At 41.4% G+C, this 11,583-nt stretch overlaps 2 protein-coding genes across 3 annotated transcripts in view; one reads left to right on the top strand and one right to left on the bottom strand.

Moving 5' to 3' along the window:
• The first annotated feature begins 1,501 nt into the window (after positions 1-1,501).
• LOC122083221 (galactan beta-1,4-galactosyltransferase GALS1-like) lies at positions 1,502-4,358 on the top strand. 2 transcript variants are annotated; one of them, XM_042650946.1, is made up of 3 exons: positions 1,502-3,285; positions 3,420-3,493; positions 3,636-3,766. In XM_042650946.1, the coding sequence occupies exons 1-2, from the start codon at positions 2,147-2,149 to the stop codon at positions 3,481-3,483; spliced, it is 1,203 nt and encodes a 400-aa protein (XP_042506880.1). In that variant the 5' UTR covers positions 1,502-2,146; the 3' UTR covers positions 3,484-3,493; positions 3,636-3,766. The 2 variants fall into 2 exon arrangements, with proteins under 2 accessions (XP_042506880.1, XP_042506879.1); XM_042650945.1 differs by lacking the exon at positions 3,420-3,493 and having other exon boundaries at positions 1,543-3,285; positions 3,636-4,358.
• Positions 4,359-9,153: 4,795 nt separating this feature from the next.
• The window catches only part of LOC122084889 (nuclear pore complex protein NUP62-like), an 8,204-nt gene continuing 5,774 nt past the window's right edge, over positions 9,154-11,583 (bottom strand). Inside the window, exons 3-4 of the mRNA XM_042653308.1 lie at positions 9,690-10,323; positions 9,154-9,172 (exon numbers count right to left, since the gene is read on the bottom strand). Coding sequence (XP_042509242.1) covers positions 9,154-9,172; positions 9,690-10,323 — 653 coding nt within the window. The remainder of the gene's footprint in view (positions 9,173-9,689; positions 10,324-11,583) is intronic.

Here is an 11,583-nt window from a genome sequence, read left to right as displayed (position 1 = left end):
GCTTCAAACACATGAGCCTGTTTGATGTGTCTTGGCTAAGGAAACATGACTCTGTGGGCTTGAATGGCTCTACTATATGTTGGCAAACGGGCCGCAGGAAGTGATTCTTTATTTTGGATTCTGATTTAGGGGTATTCAGTCTTAATCCAACACACGGTACCTACTAAATGTCTAATACTTGGAAATTTAATATCTCAATTTACATAACAAATTAAACAAGAAGTGCTCTCATTCTATGTTATTCCTTGGTACAAGTTTGCTAAGGTTGAGGTGAAGAGCGATATGTGTTCAATTCTTTGTGGACCAAGTCTACATCAACTCTGTTTTGAATGGGGTTATGCCCCAATTTGGCTTGGCCTAACTAGGACATCATTTTCAATAATTGAGTAGAGGCTAACAGTGTTGACATTCTTTGGCTTGGTTTGTTGTTCAAGCTTTTAAATTAATAATGCTGTTATTGATTGGGTTAAGTCATTCCTGATTTTATGACATCAAAACAGTGTTCTCTTGTTGAAATTTTTAGTCTATCCCCTTGTCGATTGGTTTGCGCATAAAATCAAACACTTGGTGAACTTTTCCTCCCTGTTAATCAAGAGCTCGAGGTTGGAATTTTAGGATTAGGTTCTGGAATTGTGTGGTTTTAAGGCGATGGGGTTTTGAATTTTTGAAGAAAGGGTGATGGGTCAGTGACAGATTTGAGAATGACAATAACCGTAGTTGAATTACAATCCATTCTGAGGCTTCTTCTTCACTCCCATCCTTGCACATAAGTGCTTGTTAAAATCTCACCCACCCCACCTGCCACTCTGTGTAGAACTCGCAACACAATACCTCAAGAAGTAAAATAAAGTTTGAAATGGCGTATATGATAAGATAAATGCACAATCATGGCCATGGCTTTTGGTGTAAAATGGTGTGATGAACTACCGGCGGTGATCCCAGTGATTCACTACGGCAATGAACTATTGAAGCGGAAAATGCTAAAGAACTATAATACCAGTGGACCGACTGGGATGCACTGTTGCAGTGGAAACCACTCAACATCTGGATGTGACGCCTACAGATCACGCGAGGGATTCCTGCCGACGTCCCCGTATCAATTTCCGGCGATGTCTTCCCTTCCAAATACAAACTATTAGTAATCCAGCGTGACTGTCGGCAGGACGATTAGAGAGAGAGAGGGAGAGAAAGAGGGGGGGAGGGGGTATCTGGGTAAGCGCAAGGCCATAAAGGTGAAGAAAATAGGTTTGGCGAGACGATTAATTGATGTACAGCTCGATCGTAAAGAAGGGATACCATTTGTGTGGGTTCTGTGATCTGTAACTGTTTATTGATCAAGGAAAACTGTATCTACCAGCCCTACCCACCTTAATAAATCAGTTTTTCTGCTTTCCGTTTGGCTTTGATCAGCCATTTATAATTAACTTTCTTTCTTGTTCCTGCTGGTTTCGTCCAGAACTTTTGTCGAGTCTCAATCATTTTGTGTTGTCTCCTCATCATTCCAAAAGGAGACCACATCCGGTGAAGGAGAAAGGGACGTGCTATTTAACCACAGAGAGATTTCTTGTGGCTACTGTGAGATCAGAATCCATCTTAAAAATCCACCAACAAGCATTCGTCCACAGTCTTTGGGATTCTCATCCAGCCGTCCGGCTGTGGTGGTGGTGGGGTTTAGGTAGCACACTACTGCAACTGCTATCGTCTCCTTTGTCACTGTTTGGATTACTTCATCGGATTCCCTTTTCTCTCTATTTTTTTCTCGCCTAGGTCAGAGTCACAGTTTTCACTTACAGTTCGATACCCATTACCCCTTTTTTGGGGTAGAAGATACCCATTACTCCAAATTAAGGGAGAGTAAGAATGCGTGATGGATAAGTTATTAGCTTTGTGTAATTTCAGTGAAGAGCAGGGTCCATTTCCTTTCTGGAATGGTTACTTTTAAGGATTAGAGACTCCCTGAAAAACCAAAAGGGATGATCAGATTAGAGAAATCCAGAGAATAGCTAGCCTTCCAAGAATGTCCTTCCCATTCTGCTGTCTCACTCTTCAGTCTCCACTAGACTGATATCACAGTGGCAAGTGGCAACAAACTGAGAGAGGGTATCATCAGTTTCTGACCTCACTACTCGGGATCGGTGAACAAGCCATGAGGAAGGAAGGGCAACAGGTTTCCGTTGTCGGCAACACAGCTGGGAAGATCTCCGTCTGCTTCGAGACAAAACCTTTGGTGGCCACATTAGTAGCCGTGACGCTGGTGATGGTCATTTGGAACCTCCAGCCCTACTACGACAACCTCCTCTCCACCGCCCGCCGCTGCTCCTCTGCCGCTTTTACACCCACAGTCTTTCCGCCCGATTCCCCCATTAATTCATCTGAGGTGAAGAAGAAGCTCTACACCTTGGCCCGGAAACCCTCCGCCCCAAAGACCGACCCAAACAAGCGTCTCTTCCACGCCTATGGTAACGCCGCATCTCTATTCGTCCAAATGGGTGCCTACCGCGGCGGCCCCAGAACCTTTGCCGTCGTCGGCCTCGCCTCCAAGCCCCTTCACATCTTTAGCCGTCCCTGGTTCAAATGCGAGTGGATCTCCAACAATCGCTCCTCACCCACCATTAAGACCAAGGCCTATAAAATGCTACCCGATTGGGGTTACGGTCGGGTGTATACGGTCATCGTCGTCAATTGTACCTTCTCTGTAAATCCTAACCAGGACAACTCCGGTGGGAAACTCCAGCTCTACGCTTACTACACGGAGTCGCCCAAAAGGTACGAGAAGATGGTGGTTTTGGAAGAAGAACCAGGTTCTTACGACGAATCCAGGTACCACCCACCATATAAGTACGAGTATCTCTATTGTGGGTCATCCTTATATGGGAACCTGAGCGCTGCGAGGATTAGGGAATGGATGGCCTACCATGCTTGGTTCTTCGGGCCGAGCTCGCATTTCGTATTTCACGACGCCGGAGGAGTTTCGCCGGCAGTAAGGATTGTGTTAGAGCCATGGGTGCGAGCCGGCAGGGCGACGCTTCAGGACATTAGGGCGCAATCAGAGTTTGATGGATACTATTATAACCAATTTCTGGTGGTAAATGACTGTTTACATCGGTACCGACACGCTGCGAATTGGACATTTTACTTCGATGTCGATGAGTATATATATCTACCCGAAGGAAACACATTGGAATCCGTTCTACAGGAGTTTTCTGATTGTACCCAGTTCACAATTGAGCAGAATCCCATGTCCAGCAAGCTTTGCTTGAATGATTCCACACAGGATTACTCAAAGTAAGTAAAAATTGAAAGATGCCTCTTAGCTTATATTTATTATGTTTGGGTTTCCTGTATTCCTTCGCTAGAAGCAGAAATTTTCTTTCCCGATTCGTACGATCAAACTGTGCTTTCCTTTCTTCGAAAAGCAGATGCTTCGATTGGGATACGGAGGAAAAATTCTTAGAGGACTTACTAAGAATAGAGTGTCGATAATGTAATTCCAGTGAGTTCCCTTCTCTCTTTCTTCACCAGCGAGAAACAGAGGGGATTCAATTGGGAGTTGCAGAAGCTCAATGTTTGATGATTATTAGTTACTGGGTTAATGTCTAATCTTAATTTTTGTGGTGGGATCTTAACATTTTCAGGCAATGGGGGTTCGAGAAGCTGCTGTTCCGAGAGTCTCGCACAGGAATAAGGAGGGACAGGAAGTATGCAATACAGGCAAAGAATGCATACTCGACGGGAGTGCACATGTCGGAAAACGTAATCGGAAAAACGCTGCACAAGACGGAGACAAAGATCCGATACTACCATTACCACAATTCAGTATCGGTGCAAGGGGAACCGTGCCGGGAGTTTGTCCCAATGTCAAACAAGAACAAGAGCATGGTGAGATGGTATGATAAGCTACCATACGTGTACGATGATAACATGAAGAAGTTAGCCAACACCATCAAAGAATTTGAGAAAAAGACCATAGGAGTGGTTCAATTGTAGGGAAGAGTGAAGCCACGAGAGCTTTATTACACGCAGAGCGTGTGAACTGTGAAGTGATTACATATGGCGTATGGGCATTTTTGTGTCGGTGGACGCAATGTAGCTCTTCTCTCTTCTCTTAACGGTTTACCACCGCTAGGTCCCTCCATAGGGTCCCCTAGGATTCTGTGTGTGGTACAAAGATGGGATCATGGAAAAATCGTGGGGTCTATGATGGTGGTGGGGGTATTTGGGTCTGCTGGTTCAGTCAAAGGAGAGTGAGGAAAGGTGATGACTGAAGGGGATGTCAAATGTTTCTACTTTAATTGATTTCCCTGTAAAGATGTGTTTTTTTATCACTTTATTTTAATTTATATTTTCTATTTCCATAATCGTATTACCTTCTTCTGTATTTATTTGTATTTTTGTTTCTTTACAATGTAAGAGTTATCCCCTGCAAGTCGAGTTTGGTTAGATCTTATCTTTTCCGAGGCTGGAAAGGGTTGGGCTTTGGTTTGGTTGAACTCAACCTAGTCTAGCTCAACCTGATTTTATATAATTATATATTATATTTAATTTTCTAAATTTTTATGATTATTTTTATTAAAATGATTGATGTTAATGATGTTTCATTTTTTCAACATAATAAAGGATAAGAAGAGTCAAGCCTACCGTTGTTTCACTTGTAATTGTTATCTTTTAAGGCAAAAATATTCATCGATATTTATCTGTGTAAAATTATAGATATCACTTGATCAATTTTTTCAAGTGCATCGATGTTTGATTTGCAATAATTTTTTTGTTTTCCAAGAAGTATAGCTTTGGGCTTTATTTATTGGATTCTATTTTAGTCTACCATGTAATCGTCAATAGGTTTTTAAACTTAAAAGAAAAAATAATATCGTGAACTAAAACTATGACTCATTATAAAAAGGATTAGTGGTGTTTATTGTACTTTTGTTGGTTTTTTTTTTTTTTTAAGGGTTTGGTGTGTTTGAGAAATATATGATTGAGTTTACATCCACGATGAGATGTACTGAACATTAGATGACTAAGAGTATTTGAACACATATTTTCACTATATATGACTTGAGTTTGTGTATAACATAAAGAGAATTTCTATAAAAAAAAACTGGGTCGTAGTGAGAATTTTGTAGGGGAGATGAGATTGTAAGAGTGGGGCGTACCCTTATCCCTAAAATTATTGACAAGGGACCCCTGTTGTCGTTTTTGATTTGTTGTTATCGTTTTTTTTTTTTCCTGGGAATGTATTCTTATTGATGATTGATCTTTGCTTTTTAGTCTCTTTTCTTGGTTGGAGACTGGGATAGAGGCGTAGTAGAGGTATCGGGATCAATGAATCGCCCGATATGAATAAGAATTCGATTTCGAATTTTGCTGCTTTATATTTGATGTAGATCCGAAACGAATCGGAAAAAATAAATTTAATAGGGATGGAGGGGACAAGGACAATCATGACGGGCATGCGACCATCGTGAAATAGCATGATGGCCACATTGTCACTGCATCGTGATTGAAAAAGAGGAAAAAGAGTGTGGGTGGAGAGAGGGAGAGAGAGGGACTGGGATCCTCCCTGATGACACTCCCTCCAGCGCTGGATTTGGATCTTTTCTAATCCTCTAATTTTTCACAATCTCTCAAATGTATGCAATTCAACACCAAGTAACACGTAGCTTTAAGTGATCATAAGTGATTAGCACGTAGCCTCATGTGTCCATGTGAAAAGTTAGAAGAAAGTGGAAAGAAAGATCATTGGAAATGATTCAAATTCATGAAATGGTTGTAGGGATAATAGGGGTGGGAAGAAAGAGTAATATAAGGATGGGAGTGGGGATTGGAGAGAAAATGTACGAGAAATGAGACGATTGGCAGTAGTGTGGTAGTGGTCGGACTTATTGAAGATGCTCCCTCCAACCTAGTGGTGATCGTAAGTGAAGCCATTGAAATGTTAAGCTAGGGACGAGGTAGGGGAGCAGAAGGCAGAGTTGGGCATTGATGGTCCAGTGGAGAAATGAACAACAGTCGCTAGCGGGGTAATTTTTTTTTCAGGAAAAAAGAACTCTGCGCGATTGTGTGTCTCTACACCCAGAAATAGGTGGGTGTGAAAAATCACATTGTGTCACTCCACCACCTTGATGCCTCATGTAGAAGTTTCCATTCGCTTGCACAATAGTCGCACAAGTGGAAAGAGTTCTCTTGCCCTAATTATTTTTGTAAAATTGGATCAGATTTTGAATCCATTACAATTATATGGGTAAAATTGTTATTGTTTATATGTGATTTTTTTTTTTAATCTAAATAGTGTCTTTGTGAGAAAACCTTAAACACAAGCAAGGGAGATCATAGTTGTTTAGGTGCTGTTATATATTAATGGCATGATTGACCAATGCTCTGAATATTAGCATCGTATCAATTGAATAAACTGAGACACGTTGATAAATATCGATTGCCTGTTGATGCGGTAAAAATTGACTGGATGATCTTCCCTGCAGTTCCTGGTGCTCCAGTCGATCTGCACAGAAGAGATGACAGGGAAGAGCCAGGCTGACCCGACAGGGGACTCTCCGATGCCTAAATCAGATCTTTCCACAGCAGATGCTCAAGAGAGCTTTTCTAGTAAAAGGAGTGATTGATCGATCCCCCATGATGGAGGCTTACCTTGATATTTATAGGCTGCTGATGGAGAGAGAAGGAGGGGCGTTTGTGGAGAGTCCTATTTAGGCATAGAGTCCTTGAGGGGAGTGGCACTGTGATTCTATGAATATTTCGGGTTCCAGGGTATGTTCTGGGAATATTCCCCGTTGATCTTAAAGGTGCAAATCGTGAGAGGGGTGGATGCCTCTGATGACGTGTAGTGTTTAGAGTCCTACCCCCGTTATCAAGGATTACGTCCCTTGAATGTAGGAGTGGATGTGTGTACGTTTCTGGGTGCCTTATTTGGTTGTGTCAAGCCGAGGTGATAGGTCGACCAAGCCGAGGCAACTGGTTGGTATGAGAAGAGGCCGAAGTGGCTGCTCAGCATGATGGAGGGCCAAGGTGGCAGCACGACCTGATGGAGGACCGAGGTGGTAGCACGGCCTGATGAAGGACCGAGGTGGTAGCATGGCCTGATGGAAGGCCGAGGTGGCAGCGCGGCCTGATGGAGGGCCGAGGTGGCAGCGCGGCCTGATGGAGGGCCGAGGTGGTAGCACGGCCTGATGGAGGGCAGTGATGGCAGCGTGACCTGATGGAGGGCCGATGTGGCAGCACAGCCTGATGGAGGGCCGAGGTGGTCGTACGACCTGATGAGATGCCGAGGTGACAGCACGGCCTGATGGAGGGTTGAGGTGGCAGCACGGCTTGATGAGATGCCGAGGTGGTAGCATGGCCTGATGGGATGCCAAGGTGCAGCATTGGCCAGGACGATCCCTGCCCATGCTGTGGTTGGGAAGAAATACTCTCATCACCAACGAGGAGAGGCCGAGGTGGTGGGTCAGTCTTCTGTTCAAGTTTGCATACATGCTTCAGCCGTGCTGAGGAAGGGGACATATTTTACCTCATCATCTGCTATAATCAAAAAGGTATTTTTTATGGAGAAGTATTTCCAGTGAGGCAGTGTCAATCTGTGCTAATGCAAGACCAATGGGAGCTTGGGTGGAAGCACCAATACAGCTGGGTTGCTGGCATTTCCACTTTTCATGGGGGTGAGAAGATCATTTCACCCGCTTTGTGTTTAGGCACATGAGCCACTCCACAGACAAACCCCCCTGTAGGTATCATGGACCTCCGCCCCTCGAGATCGCGATATGGCGAGTAGCGCGTGTACTCACGCTAGGGTTCGACCCTAATGAGACGAGATAGTATCCCCTGGTCATTAAAAGCCAAAGGGGGATGCACGTTATGGGTAAAAATGAGTCGCCACTTAGAAAGGGTCTATGACCCATAAATGTCTCCCCCAATCAAGGGAGAGAGACTAATGACTCTGATGGATAAGGCTGGTTTGCACCAAGATTCTAGACAAGTGTCAAGTGACAGACTGGGAAGGTGTTAGGCACCCAGTCTGCCAGGCCCTAAGGCCGGTCTCTTTTTGTTTGACCACAATTTGTTTGTACCCTACTAACTAGTCCTAAATCTAGGTCACTGAAAACCGTAAACTAGGTATCTAAGTATGACATGTGAGAACCCTTAGCCATGTGTCTATGTTATGCTAACCTAGGTGATAATGCAAATAATGAAATGATTACGCTAATTAAATATTAAAAATCCTAAATGATTTGATTAATGTGTTATGAGTCTTAGATTAAACTAATTAAATAAACTTAGCCCTAGGATTAGTTGAGCAACTCATGAAACCCTAAATTAACTAATTCGATTAATTGAGTCTAACCTAGATGGATGATTAATGAACTATGAAATTCTAAATTGAACTAATTGAAATGGTTAATCTCAATCCCTAGTAATTTGTGAAATAAATTATTGCAATCCTACTTAATCTAATTGGTAAAAAGATTTAAAATTAAATGAGATCTAATTAATTTATAAAAGTGAAATGGATTAATTACATTAAATGAATGCATTCTTACTAATCTACCTAATCTAGTGTAGGAGGATTAAACTAAACCTACGGTTTAATTAAACTAATTATGAAACCTAATTGCACTAATTATGTTTACCTTGAGCTAATCCTAAGATGAGTTAAACATTTTCAAAACCCTAGTTAAGCTAATGAGAAGAGAATCTTTTAACTAATTAATCTAGTTAATTATCCTACATTAAATAACTAATTAATTGATTGATTAAAATAAACGAACTACTAGAGGGAAAAAATTGATAATTACACAAATTTAATAAATTGAATTGAATGAAGAAATCAAATGCAGTGATAAAAAAAAAACTAAATAAATTAACCACAATTAAATAAACAACGGTTGAAATGACTAATTAAGTTAACTAAGTTACTTTAATTAATCTAAATTAGTACTACACTAATGCAAGTGAATGTTAGAGTACAAAAGATAGGAGATAGTAGGAAAACCCAAATCCCCCATACGCACCTAATGCTACGAGCCGGTTTGAGGGGCCAGCCACACCCATCCTAAACTAAACACGCCCTAAACTACGTCCCATATGTTATTAAGAGAGAAAAGAAAACAGAAAAAGAAAATCATTTGATTTTAGGACCCAAAATTAGGGAAATTTGAGATCCCTGAAAGATTTTAGAAAACAAAAGAAAACAAAAAAAAAGGACAACTTATCAAAATCATTTAATCCACGATGAACAATTAAGACTGATGGAGAAAAACAAAAAAATGCAGAAGGATTGTTCTGTTTTTGATTCAGAGAGAAGGAACAAAGAAAGAAAAGAAAAAGAAAAAAGCAAAGAAAGAAGAACATGGAGCCATAAAAAAAAAAACAAACAATGGAGAGGGTGTTGTGTGGGGCGGCTGGGCTCAGTTAAGGAGAAGAAGTATAAGAAGAAAGAGAAAGGTGAGAGGTAAAAGGTGTGAAGAAGATGGGTTGCAGGTTTAGGTTTCAGCAAGGGAAAGAAGAAGATTGAGAGAAGGAGAAAAAGTTGCAGGTTCGGTTGCAGCAGCAGGGAAGAAGAAGAGAAGAAGAAGAAGAAGAAGAAGAAGAAGAAGAAGAAGAAGAGAAGGAGGAGAGGTTGAGTTCGGTTAGGAGGAATAGAAGAGGAAGAAGAAGGGAATGGAGAGGGGCGACCAGACTTTTCTGGTGAAGGGTCAGAATCAGAACCGGATTCTGTACCAGACTCGTCATCATCTTCATTGTCGGATGTATGGTTAGTGACAACAGATCGGGTGACCGGATTTTGAGCAGCCACGGGATTGGCAGTTGCAGCAGAACCTGAAGTAAAAGAAGATCCGAACGGCGAAGACGACGAAGTGACACCAAACAGAGGTGAACCGATACTCGCTCCAGATGCAAAACTCGAAGGAAATCCAAATCCCAAAGGAGCAGTGGAACCCGAAGAAGCAGAACGAGAAGTTAATCCAAAGGTAGGGCTCAAAGTTGACGATCCCGATGATGATGAAGAAGAACCAAATGGAAAAGATAATTTTGCGGCAGAAGAGGCCTGAGATCCACCAAAAATATTAGACGTAGTAGAAGAAGGAGCTGTGGAAGAGGACGAAGAACCAAAAAGTGATGTCCCCATTGAGAAGCCGCCAGTGGACGGAGCGGCAGAACCAAATAGAGATGAAGAAGGTGAAGAGGTTGATCCGAAAGTGAACCGTGATGAAGCTTGCTGCGATGAAGCGCAGGTGGTGGTGTTGGGGAAGGGAGAGAAAGGAGTTGCGATGAGAATGGCAAGGAAGAAGAAGAGATGGGCAAGGAGAAACCCTGAGATTGAGAAAATGAAAATGCTGTAGAGAAGGGGGAAGATGATGAAGAGAAAGAGGATGATGGCTTGGGATTTCGGTCACTGAGGAAGAAGAGAGGAAGTAATAAGAAGAAATGAGATTAGGTTACAGTGGGATCCTAATCTAATGGTCTAGATTAAAAGAGCAAAAACAATTTAAAAAAACTAAACCAAATCAAATCTACTTAAGTAAGCATTTAAAAAAAAACAATTAAACCTAATTAATCTAAAAGAATCAATTAATCTTAAATATCTTTAATTGAACCGGAATGAATCAATTCACATCTAATAAACCGCATTCCATTGAACCAAACTGAAACTAATTAAACATAATTAATCTAAATAAATCAATTATTAATGAATTAGAAACTAATCTATTAATAAAACTAAATCTAAATCGCTATTGAAATAAAATAAATAAATAAATACCTTAAATCGGCTTTAATCAAGAAACAAGGGGAGATAACCCTTGTGCTTCAAGGCCAAAATCGAACTGAACCGGACTAAGTCTCCCGGCTCAAGGAAGGATTACACATTTAAATTTTTATACTTTGAGAGATTCTTTATTTAGAGAAAGGGAATTAGCTAAAACCATATTCCTTCCCTCCAATCTCCTCCTCCGTTTGGAAGAGAGGAAGGGCTATTCTTATAGCCTTGGGACTTGGGACAATTTTCTCATATTTTCGATGTGGGATTAAAAAACTAAAGAGAATTGTCCAAAAAGGCTTACTTTTGGACAAAGGGGTTTGGGCGTCATGTGGCACCCTTTGGTTGCTCGGAATGGAATCTGAAACCGAACTTTGGAGTCAACTTTCGGGGGTCATATCTTTCAAACCGTTTGTCGGAATTTGACGTGTAATATGTCGTTAGAAAGCTCAGTCCGAGCACTATCCAATGATGTGAGACACGATTGTAGTCTCGATCGAAAACATTTACGAAAATATGCATAAAGTAGGGACCCGAATCATATAATGAAAGAGGGAATCGGGCGTCGATTCGCATAGTTCTCGCATCAAAGTGTAATGTCCGACTTGAGGGGACAAGCAACAATAATCCACAACATCAAATTCTAATTTTTGAAAACATTTTCTCTTAAAAGTTTATAGGAAAAAATGGTCATTTTCTACTCTCAGTTTGAAAATTCTCCAAGTCTAAAATATCCAACATGTAATCCTTCATATTGTCATCATTGCCGGGGGGGGACAAAATTCGGTGTCTACAGATTGCCCCTCTTTGACTGA

The sequence above is a fragment of the Macadamia integrifolia genome, chromosome 7 (genome assembly GCF_013358625.1).
Source record: "Macadamia integrifolia cultivar HAES 741 chromosome 7, SCU_Mint_v3, whole genome shotgun sequence".
In the NCBI taxonomy this organism is placed as follows: domain Eukaryota; kingdom Viridiplantae; phylum Streptophyta; class Magnoliopsida; order Proteales; family Proteaceae; genus Macadamia; species Macadamia integrifolia.
This window is presented reverse-complemented; position numbering and strand designations above follow the sequence as displayed.

Bases quoted from the DNA above. Each gene is read 5' to 3' on its own strand.
- LOC122083221 (XM_042650945.1), top strand. From the start codon at position 2,147: ATGAGGAAGGAAGGGCAACAGGTTTCCGTTGTCGGCAACACAGCTGGG. The intron at 3,286-3,635 runs GTAAGTAAAAAT...TAACATTTTCAG, and splicing joins TCCACACAGGATTACTCAAA to GCAATGGGGGTTCGAGAAGC.